Genomic DNA, 18,836 nt, shown 5'->3' with positions numbered 1-18,836 from the left:
AGCACTCATTCCTCTGCCTCATCACCCCTTACCCCATGTTTGGAACTTAATCAGGCTTCCCCGAGAGCTCTGGCTTCTGAACAGCTTAGTGGCAGCCAGCCTGGAATAAAATCATGTAAACAAAGCCCTCTATAATGGAAAGAGTGCTACCTGGTTCTATACCCCAGATCTGCTACTTTCTACCTGGACAACCTTGGGCAAGTCACATACCTTCTTTGGGTCCCAGTTCTCTGTGACTTAAATCTCCATAGGCACCAGATCTCTTATGTCTAATCCTGTCTCCACAATAAAAGCCAAACAGAAGATTTATTACTTGGTCTTAGAGGTACTGGGGCATCACTGGAGTCTATTGAAAAGAAAGAGGAAGATCAGTTTGACAAATGAGTGGAAGATGGACAGGAGTGGTGAAATACTGGGGCTGAGAAACCATCCAATAGTTAGTTCAGGCACAAGGTGAAAAGAACCCTCTTATAGATCCAGATTCCTATGTAGAACTAACTCTCTTCCTTACCACAGGTTGTTCCCTTTGCCCGGATTATTCACTTCTCTCCTCTACCTCTTAGAATGCCAAGATTCCTTCAAAGTTAATTTGAAGTCAAGTTAATTCCTACATGAAGCCTTTCCTGATAATCCTGCACCCACTCAGCTGCCTCTGCCATCTCATTTCCCCTACCAAAATTACCTTGTATTTACTTCACATGTATTTGGCATTTTGAATATGTGTTTTAATATGTGGCATTTTATATGTGGATATATTGTTTAGCCTCCTAAGATGTATACTTCTTGAGAGCAGGAAAAGTTTCCCTTTTAATCCTCTGCACTTAGAAGAGCTCCTGACATAGATCCAAATAAAAGCTGGTTGGTTAATTGCTCAAGACTCCCTTTATAGCCCAAATTTTCATGTCCCAAGGTTAAATCTCCCATATATTACATTATTCCTATGGAATTCTCTGCTTCCTAAAATATATCATGTTTTTACAGAACTAATGAAAAATGTTAGGCATTGGATGACTATACTGAGCTAACTTCTCTTTCCCAGACATAAACAATCTCTCTCCTCTGGACAATTGTAATAGCTATCTAACTGATCTCTTATCTGATGATCTCTTTTCCCATATTATCTCTTCCACACCCTACCTTCAAAGTAATCCTCTAGATGGACAGTTTGAATGTTACTCCCCTGCTCAAAACTCTTCTCTGGCTCCCCATTGCCTAATGAATAAAGTCCAAATTTACTAGCCCAGAATTCAAGAACCTCCCCAAACGAACTATAACCCCCATTTCCAATTTCATTTCATACCACACCCATTCTTATTTTAGGCTAATTAATCAGTCAATAAACATTTATTAAGCATCTAATATATGCCAAACACTATACTAAACACTGAGAAAACAAAGACAAAAGACAGTCCCTGCTCTCTAGGAACTCACAATTGCAGAGACAACATGAAAACAATACTGTATAAACAAGATATACAGAGGATAAATTGGAGAGAGTCAATGGTGGGAAATAGCTTGTATTAAAGGGGATTAGGTATGGCTTCTTGTACAAGATGAGACTTTAGCTGATACTCAAAGGGAGTCAGTGACTCCAAGAGGCAAAGCTGAGGAGGGAGGGTATTCTAGACATGAAGAACAATGAACAAAAATGTAAGAAATCAGGAGATGGACTGTCTAGTTCGAGGAGCAACAAGGAGACCAGTGTCACTGGACTACAGAGTATGTGATGGGGAGTAAGATATAAGGAAACTGGAAAGGTAAAAGGTGACCAGGTTGTGAAGGACTTTGAATGCCAGAGGGTCTTCTTTGATCCCAGATTTGATAAGGAGGTGCTGAAGCTTACATTCATCCTTCCTACAATTCGCCTCCAATCCTTTTGACAACCTAGTACCTTTGTTCACATCATCTTTTCTGCTAGGAGTGTTCTCTATGCTGCCTTTCTTCCACAACTGTGAAATTTTCTCCTTCCTTCAAGACCCTCTCAAGCACCCCTTCCTCTATGAAGCCTTCTCTGATCTCCCTCCCCAGAAATTCTCTCTCCCTTTTCTGATCTCTTACAGATCTTAATCTATACCTCTCCAAAGTCCTTATCAGCTTCTATTCTGTATTATACTTCTTTGAATACGGAGATAAATTCTCCATAATCAATCTCTAAATTCCTTGACTTCAAGGGAACAAGAAGATCTTGTGCCTTGATTAGCCTCCACACTGCCTTGCTTAATAAATGTTGTTTGAATTTAATTCAGCAGTCAAGTGTTTATTGACTTTGGGAACCCAATAAGGGGATGGACCATCTCTTTTTATAGTCTTATCTTCAGAACATCCTTGTGAAGAAGGCAGTACAGATGTCCCATTTTACAAATGAGGCCATCAAGCCCACAGGAATACTTTGCCCAAGGTCACAAAGCTATTAAGAAGCAGTATTTCCAACCTAGATTTCAAACTTACATCTCCTGATTCCATATCTACAGCTCTGCCCACTGTACCATGGTACCTCTCATCAAGCCATCAAAGAAATATAAGATAAATACAATCCTGTACGAAGAGGTCATTATTTACCACCTAAAAATCCCAGTCCTTCTCAGATATAACTGGATTTGTCTACCCAAAATTTCCACGTGGAACTGTCCACCTTTATTCATGCTTTCCCTATCTTATCTCTCTCCTAAGTGCAGCCCAGGAATGATGCAAAGGAGGGAAATGATGCCCTGATCACTAGTTAGTCACAAAGCTAGGACAAAAACAATAGGTCTACCTTCTATCAAATTTCCTTGTCCTTCATAAAACAAGGGCTAAGATTCTAAAGTGGCCTCAGTCACTCTGTCTTATTCACAGATGTGGGCATTAAGAAATAAGGAAGGGGACACCAGAGATATCTCAGGAACGGTGAGTAAATAACTGTTCCCTCTGTCTACCAGGAACAGAAAGAGGCAAGTGATTTAAATTACAGTGGGAAGGAAGGAGCTTTTACAAGATGGGTATCAGAATCAATAGGGTGGTCAGAACAGAGTCCAGCCCCAAAACAAGGGGTACAAATAAGTGACCAACACAAAGAAGAGACATTTCGTTTACTCTCACTCACAGCCTCTCTCTCTCATATGTCAGAGCTCTTCTGCTCTGGATCCAATCAAACTCGCATATCCTGAGGCTCTATTTCATCTTCAATCCTTATCTATTAAATAAAAGTGACTGGACTCAAGGACCTCTAAGGTCACTTAGTTCTAAATCTCAGGAACTGGTTCTTTCCCTAAATGTCACTTCTTCTACCTGCTCCCTCTCCCAAGCTTTCAGAGAACTGCAAGTTTTCCCAAATGGCTTCACCTAGTGCCCAGAGTTCTGACCTATGATTGGAGCTCAGTCACCTTGAGAGGATGCTGGATGGGAAGTTTCTCTACTAAGTATAGACAGACTCTCAAAATAAAAACATACATTAGAGAAGAGCAGAGGAGACGTAGGAGTTTGAAAATAGAAATGCTGCTTTATTTCTCAGTCTACTCCTTTTCTCCATGTCCAGAAGAGAACAAAGCCCGAGCAAAGAAGATGATATCCCAGACGTAACAATTTATCCCAAAGAGAAAAATTCTATGAGAGTTCCCAGCTCTTCCCAGTGAATGCCACAGCACAGTATGGTGGAAAGAGCCTAGGACTTCGAGAAAGAGAAATTGGGTTCAAATTCAGAGTTTTCCATTTAGTACTTATGAAACTTTGGACAAGTCACCTCCCTCTTCTTAGCCTCAGTTTCCATATCTGTTAGCTTATCTGTTAGGTGGCTTTTAAGGTCTATGATCCCAGACCTCCTTTCTCATGTCTCCCACCCATCCCTCCAATATTCCTCCACTGTCAAGGAGGCCCAGTTACCTCGCCTGAAATTCCGAAGCATACCCCCCTCGGCCTCCTCCCTCGCTGCCCTCGCCTCCCTCTCGTGCCAGCGCCGCAGCTGCTCCTCCCTCATCTTGTAAAAAAGGATGTGTTTCTGTTCATCATTCAACTCTGCCAGGAGCTCCGGGTCAATGTACATTTCCCTCAGGATCTGCTGCAGCATGGTGCCCACTGGGTAGGGTGGGATGGTCTCCAGTCCCAGGCAGAAATCCCAAGCCCCTCTGCCCAGGGTCCCTGGGACCAGCGTCACGCCAGAGGAGGGAGCCTCCAAGAGCCCTCTCCTCCAGTTCTTTCTCAATGTCCTTTAGGCTCCCATGATCCTCCTTTCAGGGACATCTTTCCTTTCCTGGAGCATTCACAGAGCTGTTCCACTCATCTTGTCTTGCAAAAGTAGCCACAGATATCCGATGGAGGAGAGCTCAGACAAGGAGAGAGGATGGGCTGCTTTGAGTGGGAAGGTTGCTTCATGCCACAAAATCAGCCATTAAGTTTTTCTCCCCAGCTGCTCCATCACTCAGCAGAAAGGTCCTGGAGCCCTGGGAGGATGGATCAGGAAGCCGGACCCTCTCTTAGCCTCTGCACACCTGCAGTCCCAGGCCAGGAGCCTACATGAGCCGCCAGTGTCGAGTGATCAACTGACTGAAAGTAACAACGACACCAGCAATATCTATGTCACTCCACCTGCCTCTGAGAATTGATCTCTCTTCTGCCGATAAGAGAAGAGATGGGTTTGCCTGTTATTTCCTAGGCTACAGGGCCAGTTTTCAGAGGGAGTCTGTGGAACGGAGCTCCAGAGAAGGTGGCACCCACTCCTGGCTTCTCCATCACTACTCAGGTTTCCTCAGCGGCACTCAGTGAAGTAGTTGACATCTCACTGGGGGAAAATGTTGTGAATCTTTTTTTTTTAATTCTATCTTTTAAAATAGCACCGAATTACTATTAGCCAGACAAGAGTCAGCTCTCAAGAGCTCATGTAAACTGTCTGTCAGCCTTAGTACTTTTAATTCAATTTCCACCTCTGACTCAAGAAAGATATGAGATTTCTGTTTAAGTAAATGGTGAACTCTTGCTATTTAATGGGATTCCCTGATATCAGTAAAACACTCTTTCTGATTTGGGAGAGGGGGAAAGTAGTTGGAACTTAAAGTGGAAAAAAAATGCAAAAGCTAAGAATAAATATACTGACAATCTGCTTGAAAATCCTCATGGTGGCAAGAGGAGGAAGAAAGACAGAAATTGGGTTCCTGCTTCTTAAACACAACCATTGCCCATTTGGCAAGATGATCTGTTTATTTGTAGCTGGATAAATGTGCCAGTGGGAAATCAAACACCTCCAATGTGTGAGTTCTAAAAACTGGTAAAGAAGGATAGCCAGGTGACTCAGTGGACAGCGAACAAAGCCTGGAGATGGGCAGTCCTAGGTTCAAATATGGCCTCAGACTGGGTGACCCTGGGCAGGTCACTTAACCCCAATTTCCTAGCCCATACCACTCTTAGGTCTTAGAAATGATATTTAGTATCAATTAAAAAACAGAAGTGGTAGTTCACTTTGTTTTGTTTAAAAAAAAAAACTGGTAAAAATCCATTGAGATGGGAACACTAACTAGTTCCCAAAGATGTTTTCAATTCAGTTGGCCAAGGAGCATTTATTACAACTTACTCTGTGGCATATATTGTGCTAAGCACTAGCAATACAAAGAAATTGTTAAAAAAAAAAAAACAGTTCCTGTCCTCAAGGAGATCAGACTCATGGAAGAGCCAACATCTACATAATGAGGTAAAAACAAGGTCTATAGAGAGAAGGTGAAAGGCACACTGAGAGAGGGAAAAAGCACTAGCAGCTGAGAAGACTGGGAATTAACTCTTTTTTTTAAACATGATCATTTATTTATTTTTTCAATCTAAAATTTTTTATTTAATCAATTAATTTAGAATGTTTTTCCATGATTACATGATTCATGTTCTTTCCCTCCCCTTCTCCAATCCCCCCTCCCATAGCCAACATGAAATTCCACTGGGTTTTGCATGTGTCATTGATCAAGACCTATTTCCATATTATTGATGTTTGCACTAGGGTGATGTTTAGAATCTACATCCCCAATCCTATCCCCATTGACCCATGTGATCAAGCAGTTGCTTTGGGGAATAAACTCTTGTTGAAGATATACTTTGAGTTAAATCTTGAAGAAAGCCAGAGAAACAAAGAGGTGGAGATAGGGGTGCAGAGCATTCCAGGCATGGGGAGCAGAGGAGATGGGAGATAGGGTGTCACATTTGAGGGAGCCCATGCACCTGGCTAATAAATAGAGTATAGAGAAGGAGTCATGGTTGAGAAGACTAGAAAGACAGAAAGGGTTACTTTAGAAAGAGCTCTAAGCCTCAAACAAAGGAGTTTGTGTTTGATCTTGAAGGTAAAAGGGCATCACTGAAGCTCATTGAGCAGAGGGATGTCATGATCAGAGATATACATTTTAGAAAAGTCACCTTTAGCCACTGAATAAAGGATGGATTAGACTTGGGGAATATTTGATCCAGGGAGACTATTGAAATAGCCTAGTCAATAGAGATGATGAGGACCTGAACTAGAGGGTTGGAGATGTGAGTGAAGGGAAAGAGAAATATGCAGGCTATATTGTAAAGGCAGAAATGGCATTTGACAATATATTGGATTTATGAGGTGATCATAAGTATGGAATGAAAGGATTGTGGGCCTGGGTGACTGAGAGGATAAAGATATACTTGATAAAATAGAGAATTTGAGAAGCTTTGGAGAAGGTTTGGAGAAACTCAGGAGGGATAATTACTTCTGTATAGGACACAATGAGTTTAAGATACCTATCGGACAATAGCCCCAGGGACTTCTGGGTGGCACAGTAAATACAGCACTGGGCCTGGAATCACAAAAACCAGAGTTCAAATCTGTGTTCAGACACTTACTAGGTGTATGACCTTGGGTAAGTCACTTAACTCCTGCCTGTATAAAACTGGAAAAGGAAATGGCATACCACTTCAGTATCATTGCCAAGAAATTCTCACAAGCAATATTAAAAATGCTAAAAAAACACGACATAAACAAGATGAGCCTTTGAGAATAGAAGAGTCAGCATGCTATGGTCCATGGGATTATGAAGAGTCAGATACAACTGAATGACTGAACAACAGGCCATTCAGTCTGAGATCTCCAAAGACTGCTAGTAATGTGTGACTAACTCAGAAAAGTGGTTAAACTGTTTATTTATGTAGATCTGAGAATCATCTGAAAGGAGATGATAACTGAACCCATGGAAGCAATGAGATAACTAATGGACAAAATATAAAATAAGAAGTGAATGAGTCTTAATGGATATGCATGGTTAATGGGCCTGGTGTGGATGAAGAACAAACAGAGAAAAATGAGGAAAAGTTGTCAAGAGAAAAGCCAGGAAAGAATGATTTTACAAAAACAGATAAAAGAGAATATACAGAAGTGGGTAATTGGCCATTTCAAAAGGAAGGAAGGAAGGAAGGAAGGAAGGAAGGAAGGAAGGAAGGAAGGAAGGAAGGAAGGAAGGAAGGAAGGAAGAGAGGGAGAAACGGAGGGAGGGAGAGAGAAAAGAAGTAAAGAAGGGAGAAAGGGAAGGAGGGGGGCAGAAAAGAAGTAAAGAAGGGAAAAGGAAGGAAGGGAGGGAGGGAGGAAAAAAGAAGGCACAATGTTCATATGGACCTACCAAACCCCAAAGACCCAATGTATAGGGAAATCTTACCAGCAGACAACTTGCCTCCACCTATTAGAGTATGACTGAGTTCTACTTCCTTGCTACCATGTTGGCTTTCCCTTCAAATCAGAGCATCATAGATTTATAGATGAAAGGAACCTTAGAAACCATCTAATTCAACCCTCTTGTTTTATAGATGAGAAAAGTGGATCCTAGGGAGGAAAGATAGTTCTGTGTTTTTGTAATATCATTCTCACCTGGTTTTTCTCCTGACCACTCTCATTTTTCTTTGTTGGTTCTTCAACCATGTCGTGTCCATTAACCATAGATGTCCCTTAAGTTTTATTCTCATAATAACATCACCCAAGTGATAATTAGTAAATAGAATCAGCGTTTGAACCTATGTCATCTTACCCCAAATCCAAAATTCTTTCCACTGCACTTGGTCTTCCCATGGCTCCAAATTAATTTAGAAAGGCCATCCTCAGATTTGTTACTTTGGCTCAACCCAGCATCACAATTCATGAAGCCTCTGACATTAGAAGTATCTTCTTCTAATTTCCCTCCCTCTAAACTAAGCAAAAAATTCACAACCACTGTTCAACTCAATTTAACAAACATCTCTAAAGTATTTATGATGTTGATGAGTGTTGATGGGATGGTTAATGTTAAGAATATAAGAACAAGGGGGCAGCTGGGTAGCTCAGTGTAATGAATCCAGACCTAGAGATTGGAAGTTCTAGGTTCAAATCTGGCCTCAGATACTTCCTAGCTGTGTGACCCTGGGCAAGTCACTTAAGCCCCCATTTCCCAGCCCTTACAGCTTTTCTGCCTTGGAACCAACACACAGTATTGATTCTAAGATGGAAGGTAAGGGTTTAAAAAAAAAGAATACAAGAACAAAAATATAGCCCTTTAGGAGGTTATATTCTACTTAGTAGATATAACATACACAACAGACATCTGTTCTACAAAGCAATTTAAGAAAGAAAAGTGCACTAATAATCTGAAGTATTCAAAGAGAATTTCATAAGGAGAAGGTGGTGGTACCTGAGCTGAACCTTAAAGAAAGGCAGTCATGAGGAAGGAAAGCAGTCCAAGCAGAAGGAAAAAAAGTGGGATGTAAAAACCTAAAGGTCAGGTAATAGTGAATAGTATAGTTTTCCAGAAATGTAGAGTATTAAAAAGGAGAAATGAGAAGTAAGACTGGACAGGTGGTTTGGAACATGACCATAGAAGGTCATAATAAAAGCTCCCATTTATAAAGCTTTTTCAGGTTTGTAAAAGGCTTAATATATATTCATTTGGTTCTCACTACAGTCCTGGGAAGTAGATGCTATTATTATTTTCACCCATGCAAAACATTGTGAAGTTGCATCTCCTTCTAGAGCCAACCAGGAGTCGCTGAAGTTTGTTTTTTTAATTATTATTTTTAATAAGAAAGTGCCACATTTAGATTTCTGCCTTAAGAGTTTATTTTGGCTGATGTGAAGGAGAGCCTGAACTAAGACTGTTAACGGAGTGATCAGAAAGAAGAGGAGTGCTACAGAGAGACAATCAGTAGGACATGGTAGCAGAAGGAATATGAGCTATTAAAAGAAAGCTTGGTTAAGGTCTTGCCCTCCTCAAGAAGACAAATAAGTTTATGAGCATAGCAAGACAGCTTGGGGTTGGGTACCATCAGCTCTGATTCTATCTGCAAATTGCTTTTTGTAGACAGAAGTAAACAATTTCCAGCAAAGGTACTTGGATCAGTACACATAATTATGAAGAACTGGGATTAGTGCCACCTCAGCTCCTCCCTAAGTATTTATGAGGAGATGGAATGAGTACGCAAACACGATCTCCTACAGGCTAGTTGTACACATACGCAAAGTTTTAAACAAGGTTTTAACTGGAGTCACTCAGACTGACTGCACGAGTATCTGACTTTACACAGAGCAAAGGGGGATGGGAAATAGAAGAGTCAGGAATGGCAATTTTAAACTTGGATGCCTGGGGAATGGTGGTACTTACTTTCAATAAATATAAGGAAATTTGGAGGAGGGAAAATGGGGAGTTCAATTTGGAGCATAACTAATTTGGAAGGACCCAAAAGGACTTCCAGGTGGAGCTGTCCAGCAGGAAGTTCGAGATGCAGGGAAGATAACGGGGCTAGATGTCTAAATTTAGGAACCATCCATCTAAAGATGATAACTGAATCATGAGACTAGACAAAACCAGCTAGGGAGAAAGAGAAAAGAGGGCCCAGGAGAAAGCTTTACTCAGCTGACTGTTACAGTAATAGGCTCAGCAAAGAGGTTGCTGCCCTCTGCTGACCCAAGAGATGCAGTTCTAAGCAGGTTCTCCATTCCAAATTATCCTTGAGTCAAGTAAATTTTAATTTAATTCAACAAACATTAAACATCTACTATGTGTAAAGCACCTAAAATATTATAACTGTGATATCAAAACTAAAATGAGATGTTATGCCTAGAGTTGACCAGTGGTGGAGAAGACAATCCTTAATTCAACTCACCCCAACATTTACAAATCACCTATTGTGTGTACAGTGTTGTGCTAGAAGAAATCTAGGTTTAAACACCATCCTTCCAGTCCTTCTGGCTCATCCTGGATTCCTCACTACTCTTACCCACCTTGTCCAATCTGGTTCCAAGGTCTGCAGATTTCACCTTTGCAGTATCTCTCCAATACTGTCCCTTTCTCTCTTCTGATATAGCCCTTCATCTCCGCATGGTGGCACTGTTACAAAATAGCCCACTGATGGGTCTACCATTCTCAAGTCTCTCCCCATTCCAATCTGTTCTCCATCCAGCCAATAAAGTTCCTAAAAAGGAAGTCCCATCATGCCATCTCCCTACTTAATAAACTCCATTAGCTCCCTGTTGTCTCCAGGAGAAAATACAAAATGTTCTGATTGGAATTCAAAGCCCTTCATAACCTAGCCCTCTCCTACCTTTCTTTACTCTCCAACATATATTCTTTGATCCAATGACACTGGTTTTGTGACTATTCCACAAACAAGACACTCCATTTCTCAGCGCCAGACACTTTCTCAGGCTGTACCCTGTCCCTGGAATGCTAATGTTTCCCTGCTCCAACCTTTTACCTTCATTCCTTCCTTTAAGTCCCTACTAAAATCTTACTTTCTACAGGAAAGATTCCCTAGCCCATCTTAATTCCAGTGCTTTCCTTCTTTTCATTATTTCCTATTTGTATTGTGTGTAGTTTGTTTGATATATATTTATTGGCTTATCTCTCCCATTAGACTGTAAGCTCCTTTTTTAATTTAATTTTGTTTTTCCCCCAATTACATGTAAAAATAGTTTCTAATATTTTTCAAAGAATATTAAATCTTGAATTCTCTTCCCCTTCCCCTCCAACACCTTCTTGAAATGGTAAGCAATTTCATATAGATCTTACCTGTACAATCATGTAAAACATTTTCTTGTATTAATCCTTTTGTGGAAGGAAGCTCAAATTTTAAAAATTAAGGAAGTGAAAAAAAGTTAGCTTGGTCTGGTTTCAGACTCAGTTCTTTTTCTATGGAAGTAGATGCAATTTTTTTATCATGAGTCCTTTGGGATAGTTTTGGATCATTGTATTGCTGAGAATAGCTGTTACAGTTGTTCATTGTAAAGTATTCCTGTCACTATACAACATTCTCCTGGTTCTGCTTATTTCATTCTGCTTCAGTTCAAGTAAGACTTTCCAGGATTTTTTTTAGTTCCTCCTGATTGTCATTACTCTAGTACAATCATATACGATGACTTATTAAGCCATTTTTCCAATTGATTCCCCTCACTTTCCAAATCTTTGCCCCTCTTAAAAAGAGATGCTTTAAGTATTTTTGTAGATATAGGTCCTTCCTTTTTTGTTTCTTTTTTAATCTCTTTAGGATAAAAACCTAATAATGGTATTGCTGGGTCAAAGAATGGGTACTATTTTATAGCCCTTTGGGCATAGATCCAAATTGTTCTCCCAAAGTACTGAATCGGTTAACAACTCCCCCAGAAATGCTCTAAACCCACCCCAAGTTTTGTCATTTTCCTTTTCTTTCATAATAGTCCATCAGAGAGGTATAGGGTAGGTACCTCAGAGTTGTTTTAATTTGCATTTCTCTAAATAATAGTGATTTAGGTCATTTTTTGCATGATTATAGAGAGCTTTCATTGCTTTATCTGAAAACTGCCTGTTCATTTCCTTTGACCATTTATCAATTAGGGAATGGGTTATATTCTTAAATAGTCAACTCATTTTTCTATGTATTTGAGAAATGAGGCATTTATTAGAAAGACTCATAAAAATATTTTGCATCATTATAATTACTGTGTATTACCTTCCATCCTATTTACCCCTGTTTAGTTTCTGACCTTCACTCCTCTGGTTTGCCCTCTTTTCTATCAGACCCCCACAACCCGACTCCTTCTTTTATCCCCTTCATCTTCTATTTTCCTGTAATGTAAGATAGCTTTCTATGCCCAACTGATTATGTATGTTCTTCTTTCATTGAGCCTATTCTGAGAGTAAGGTTCACATGCTCTCCTCCCCGCTTCTCTCATCTTCCCCTCCACTGAGAATTGCTCTTTCTTGCCTCTTTTATGTACAATCATTTGTGCCATTCTGTATTTCCCTTCCCCCTTCTCCCAATGCAGTCTTCTTTCTTTGCTTTAATTTAATTTTTATATCATCTAATCATATTCAACTCACACCCTTGTCTTCTATGTATACTCCTTCTAACTGCCCTATACTGACAAAGCTCTTTGGTGTGACAAGAACCATCTCCCCATGTAGGGGAGTACACATAGACTGTAAGCTTCTTGATGGCACACACTACCTTTTGCTTCTTTTGTAATTCTAGTACTAAGTACAGGGCCTGGCACAAGTGTTTACTGAATTGAATGGAAACAAGGTAGTCCACATGGAGTTTACAGTTAGATAGACGCATATGTCACATACACACACAAATTACTATTATAATTGAAGTTTTAAAATCATCACCCATAGATGTTATGGTTATTATGGCTGTAGCCATAATAACCAAATTGAATTTTTAGTTTCTGGCAAATAGGCCTGGGAATTCTTGAAAAATCAAGAATAGAATGCTAATGGAAGTACTTCGAGAAGAAATGTGAAAAAAGACAAAGAGAAAGAGAACAAGAAAAAAATTCTTGGAAGAAATATCAAAACCTTATTTTTTGAAGAAATAAGATAAATAGAATTTTATGAGTGAATCTGGAGAGGTACTATTAAAATTGTCTTGAAAGAAGCTATAGAAGACAAAGAAAGATGACAGAAATGATTTCCTAATGGAACAGTTTTAACCTTTTCCTCACTAAGTAAATAAAATAAAATCTTAACAAGACTGGTATATTGAGTAAACTGATTGGTAGAATTGCCTTTCCAGGGGTAAGAAAGGGTCATCTTATCATTACAATGGTGGTTAGAAGTTATTCTAGTTTGACCTTTCTCAAAAACAAAATATAAGTTATACATATCTTCATGTTATTATTGATTTTGCCTTTAATATATTACATAGCCAATAATTGGAAAATGGAATTAATCCTAGGAGATTAGGGGTTTTGATATGGGGAAAGATGAAAAACTGTTTGATTTGGAAAAATTCTGGAAATTTTTTAAATTATTCCAAATTTATTGTTATTTCAGTATTATTGAGATTATAGAATAGATTTCTAAGTTACTAATTAGAGAAAAAGAGGTTATAATTTTATTGATTAATGAAGATCTATCTAAACATATCCCTGAATTACCCTAGAATGACAGATAATAAGAATGAGTGAAATAGTAAGCTGAGGAGTGACCAGTATTTGAGACTGGTTAAATGTTTGACCTTTTCACAATATGACACACAAAAAATAGAAAACTTACTAGCAAGGAGGAGATGGCATTTGAGTTTGCTTTTAAAAGACAAATAGGAAGAGAGTGGGATGATGTTTAAAAAAATAAGTAAGGATAGCATGACTAAAGGCATAGAGGTAGCAAAGTTTACAGTATTTTTAAGGGACAAGTAGTTCAGTGTGAGTAGCTAGGTGATACAGTGGATCTGTGCACTGAAACTAGAGTCAGAAAGAGCTAAGTTCAAATCTGACCTCAGACACTTATTAGTTCTGTGACTGGGCAAGTCCTTTAACCTTGTTTGCCTTAGTTTCTTCATCGATAAAATGATCTGGAAAAGGAAATGGCCAACTATTCTAGGATCTTTGATGAAAAAATTCCAAAAGGGGTCACAAAAACTCAACTGAACAACATAGCTGAATATACTGAATAGCTGAAACAACTGAACAATGATAATTCAGTTTGGTTCAAGTCTAGAGAATATAGAGAATAGTTTAAGGAGAAAAATTTGGAAAAGTCAAATAGTAACAGATTGTAGAAAGTCTTAATAAAGAATCATCTACATAAAGGCAATCGCTGAAGTCCCACAGAACCAATAAGTTTGCCAAAGGAGAAAATAGAATAAAAAGAAGAATGTTGAGGACAGAACCAGGAAGATAACACAACTCAAATGGTCAGAAATAAGACAAGGATACAGAGAACTATTAAAAGGGTAGGCCAAGAACCCCGAGAATTTTTATATTGGAAGCCAAAAAAAGAAGAAAGCATGCCAAAGGAGTAGATGATCATTTATAATTATCAAATGTTTCAGAAAGAGTAACAACAGAAAAAATAGCCACTGGACATAATTCAAAAGTTGGTAGTTACTTTGGAAGGGTAGTTTTGATAAGAGTTCTGAGTACAGAAACAATAAATGATTAAGAACAGAATAAGAGGTGAAGAAGTTGGAGTATGAAGTATATAGACAAATTTTGAAAGATGTTTGGCAGTGAAAAGTGGAAGAAAGACAAATGTTTACTGCATTGCATCAAGGGAAAATATTTTTAGCATTGGGGAAAGTGAAAAATATTTGTAGCCAGATGGATAGGAGCTAATGGAGAGAAAGAGAGAAATCAATCAGTGAAACAGATTAGGCACACAACATACAGAAGTAAATTAATCTAATGGGTTAGTGCTTGATAAACCCAAAGACTCCAACTATGAGAATAAGAATTCAATACTTGAGGAAAACTGCGAGAAAAATTAGAAAGCAATGTGGCAGAAATTTGGGTTGAACCAACACCTCAAATCACATAGGAAGGGAGCTTGTGCGCATAACAAAGGAAAGACCAATCTTCACACAGTTAAGTAGCTGAGGTCCAATAAGCCCTTAACATTGCCTAACCCTAACCCTAAATTCTCGTGAGAATTTATCTTTTCAAAAGCTTTCAACTCTTAAGGCACTTTGGCATAGTGGAAAGGACATTATGTATGAATACTAGGAAACCAGGGTTTGAATCTTGGCTCTGGCACTACCTGTACAACCAGAGGTAAGTCACCCAACTTCCCTGAGCCTCTGAGTCCTCATATCTAAAAAGGAAGATACTTTGGGACTTTGTAAATCTTAGAATATATACAAATGTGAACTAATATATATATATACATATATATATATATATAATTATAAGGCTTTACTTTATAGATTTACTTTCATAGGAGGCAGCCTCCACATGTAATAGAGGGAATATACATATAAGAAGAGCTGAGTGAGAGGACAGAAAAGTGTCTCTTATTCTGTAAATATCTACAAGCTGCTATCAAGGGAGAAAGGTATAGGTGAGCAACAAAAGAATCTAAATTAAAATTCATGTGGTGCCCATGGAAACCAGCCCTCTCTTCCTCTCATTCCTAGACTGACTTGCATCTGCCCCAAAAGATTTATCTTTTCTACTAGTCTAGGGGAGTTTTAAAATTCTGCTTTAAGTTATTAATCCCTTTCTGTTTAATGTTTCTGCTTATGAACCTTGATCCAGAAAAAGCTATGGCAGAACAGAAATACCAGGTTTGTGATTCCTTCATCACTCATGCTAGGTACTGGATGTACCCTTTATTTTTCAGACTTCCTCCCTCCCATTTCCCTTCATCACAAACAATACTGAACACCCAACTAAGGTTAGTGGCTCTTGATTTACATAACAATGTAAATAATAATAGCAAGGGAAAGGACAGAGGAACAGAATAAAAAGGAACCCAACAATCTGTGGGCATACATAGGCAACAAGGGATGTTGCCAACCATAGCAGAGAAATGACTACTTTTGGTGACTTCTTCCCTTAGAAAGAAGTCCAAGGTTGCTTACTTCTCTGACTTAGAAACCAACCCTCTCTCTTCCTCCATCATAGGCTTATCATGGGAGAAGGATGTTGACTCTAAGAGTCATGAGTACCATCTTATTAAAGCTAGCCTAACTGTCAGCACATCCATTTGTGCCTGGTGTCTCCGGGTCTAGCATCAAACCACATTGTTAATCACAACAGTAACTAAAATCATAGACATAACCACCACCAACTCCCAAGATCTCATTAGAGAATCCAAGAAAAGTAGAAATCATTAGCTGGTTAAGTCTGCAACTTGGGGAAAAAATCAACTGGTGGCAAAATGGAAGATAGAAGAACTTCTCATTTTAAACTTTGATTCCTTCCCTTCAGTCTTCTTTCTTCAGAATTATTTTGGAATAACTCTTTCTAGGAGTTCTAACTCTATAACCAGCTGATGGATGCTGGGTGCAGGCTTCATGACAGCACTGGGCTACCCTATCTCATTTTCTACCACACCAAATCTCTCTAAACTGGGGAAGCCACAATGAAGATATGGATATACCCTGTTTGTCAGACAGAGAAACCAAGACTTGGAAACTATGTTTGACTGGCTTAGAGCCATATTTTAAGTCAATGGCAGCAATAGAACTAAGACCTGAAGTCACTTGAAGAAAAGACTCCCTGTTCAGCCTAAAATGAACCCAAAGACATTCCTTATCTAAGAAGAATAGTTCCCTGGCTCTGCAAGCAAAAGCTGAAGGATTATGTTTCCATGATATCATGGAAGGGATTCCTGATCAGACTAGATGTCAACTAAGGTCCCTTCAGACTTTGGAATTTTAAGGTTAGAAAAATACCTCTTTAATCAATTATACAGTCATGTTGGGGGGGAGCCTTCTTTAAGACAAGGTCTCTAAGTGCGATAGTTCCAAAAAAGGGGAAAAAATTCCGCCATGAATGGAAATAAAATCCGGACCTAGACTGTCTTGGTCATTATCTCAAGCAATCTTTTCTGTAATCCCTTAATTTTAGTTGATTTGGGTGATATATATATATATATATATATATATATTACATATATATATATATATACACACACACAAACACATACATAAATGACAGTGAGAATATGAAGTTTCTTCCATTACCTTTGAGGATATTCATACATTCCTCATATATTTTAAAATGGATCCTGGAAATCCCAAAATGGATTCCTTTATCTGTTCTCTCAGTGAAGTAAGAGCCCTGGAATCTAGTTCTTTTGGTATCATTAATTAACTGGTGCCCCTGGGCAATTTATTTAACCTCTCTGGGTCTCAGTTCCCTCCTCTGTGAAACTGAGATAATAATATCTTGTCTGCCTAAATAAGAGGCCTGGATAAGATGATCTCTAAGATCCCTTTCAGCTTTAGTATCTATAAGCATGTAATAAATGCCAGGAGCTAGCCAGAGTCCCCTGTCTGCTTTTGGAGGACAGTTGTGGGAAGGACAAATGAAGCAGCCAAATCCTCAGGTAAATTATAGATCAGAGCTATGGAGCAAGAGCCCTCTGTCAGACAAGCTGAAATGAAGAATCAAATTTCAAATAAACCATTCCCTGAACAATAGGGGAAAAGGGAAAGGGGAGGGGTAGAGTTGCTTTCTGTAGGCTCCCTGCCCAGGCTGTCAGAGGAGAGGCAAGAACACACCAGAAGACTCTCAAGACAGATGGCACCGTGGAGCCTAGGTAACAAGCGGGTCCTGCAAGAGACTTCTGCCAATCACAGAGAGAAGAGAAAAGAAGTGGATAAATACACATGTAATCGATTTCTGCACTGGGGAATTTCTTCTGTAGCATGGTCCAGCTAAGCCATAGATGAGGCTGTGGCTCCCTCTTAGGGCAGAAAAAAATTCTGCTTCCAGCACAAGTCTACTCAGATTATCCCAAGGACACCAAGCAAGGGAAACACCCCTTTTCATGGGGTCTCTCAGTTGCTTTCCTGTGGTTTCAATTCAACTGGAACAACCTTTCTGGTTCTGGCACACAAAAGAAGAATCAGATCTGCTAAATGGAACCTGAAGGGATGAAGCTCCTAGAGACATAGTCTTCCTCTATGTTGCTAGAGCCCAGGGGTGAGCTACTGAACAACTTGATGTGCACATAGGGAGACTGAACAAAATTTAGAGCTCTTCACAGTCATCATCACTTCATTAGCAACAATATTTATTTAATACATACTATAGGAGAAACATTCTGCTAGGCACTGTGGGAGACTGCTTCAAAGAATGGCATTATCTGATTGGGTAGAAAGAACATTTAGCAAATTAGCCCAGCTATAAGTAATTTTTTTTTTCCACAATCTAGATAGAAAAGTAAAGAAACAATGCTGGAAAGGCCTCTAGGTAACTCAGTGGATACAATTGACTGTAGTTAGGAATACCTGAGTTCCAATCCAGCAACATTTTATTAGATGTCATTTTATCTTGTCTAGCCTCAGTGTCCTCAACTGTAAAACGAGGACAGTAATATTCTCTACTTACCTGCTAGGATCATCGTGGAGATCAAATGATATGATATAATCAAAGCAGTTTTCAAACCTTAAAATACTATATAAACTTTGGCTATTATTACAAAGGTCAAACTGAGCCTTGAAGAAGAGAACTGATAACATAATTTACTCACCACTTTACAAAAGTGAGGAACTATGGGTATAGAAAATGGCATGTAACATTGAACTTGTTTTATATATTGATAAGTTTTATGGAATTGCTCCCTCTCTCCATACCTTTTCTTTTTATTTTTTATTAAGAGGGGATGGCTCTAAAAGAAGAGTGATGGGTATTTGGAGGAATAAAAGTGCTATAAGTGACAACAATTATTATTTAAAGAGTATGAAGTATGAAATCAAGAGATACAGGTTCTAGCCCTAATTCTGTGATGTTGACAACCTTCATAACCTCTTTGAATCCTGGTTCCTCATCTATAAAATTGGACATTATAATCCCCACCTTTCATCCCTCAAAGGGTTGTAGGAAGAACCAAACAAACTTTCTTGGGGGGGAAATCAAATATAATTTGAAAAATATTAGATATAAAATGAAGCATTCCCAGTAGTCTAGTGCCTTCAAG

At 38.9% G+C, this 18,836-nt stretch overlaps 1 protein-coding gene across 1 annotated transcript in view; it reads right to left on the bottom strand.

The window, feature by feature from the left end:
- Window positions 1-4,042, bottom strand: part of SH2D4B (SH2 domain containing 4B) — a 207,711-nt gene extending 203,669 nt beyond the window's left edge. The window contains 1 exon segment of the mRNA XM_056800181.1: window positions 3,883-4,042. Coding sequence (XP_056656159.1) covers window positions 3,883-4,042 — 160 coding nt within the window.
- Window positions 4,043-18,836: the final 14,794 nt, after the last annotated feature.

This window comes from Monodelphis domestica, chromosome 1 (genome assembly GCF_027887165.1).
Source record: "Monodelphis domestica isolate mMonDom1 chromosome 1, mMonDom1.pri, whole genome shotgun sequence".
Lineage (NCBI taxonomy): Eukaryota > Metazoa > Chordata > Mammalia > Didelphimorphia > Didelphidae > Monodelphis > Monodelphis domestica.
The sequence above is the reverse complement of the archived record's forward strand: the minus strand, read 5'-3'. Positions and strand labels throughout refer to the sequence as shown.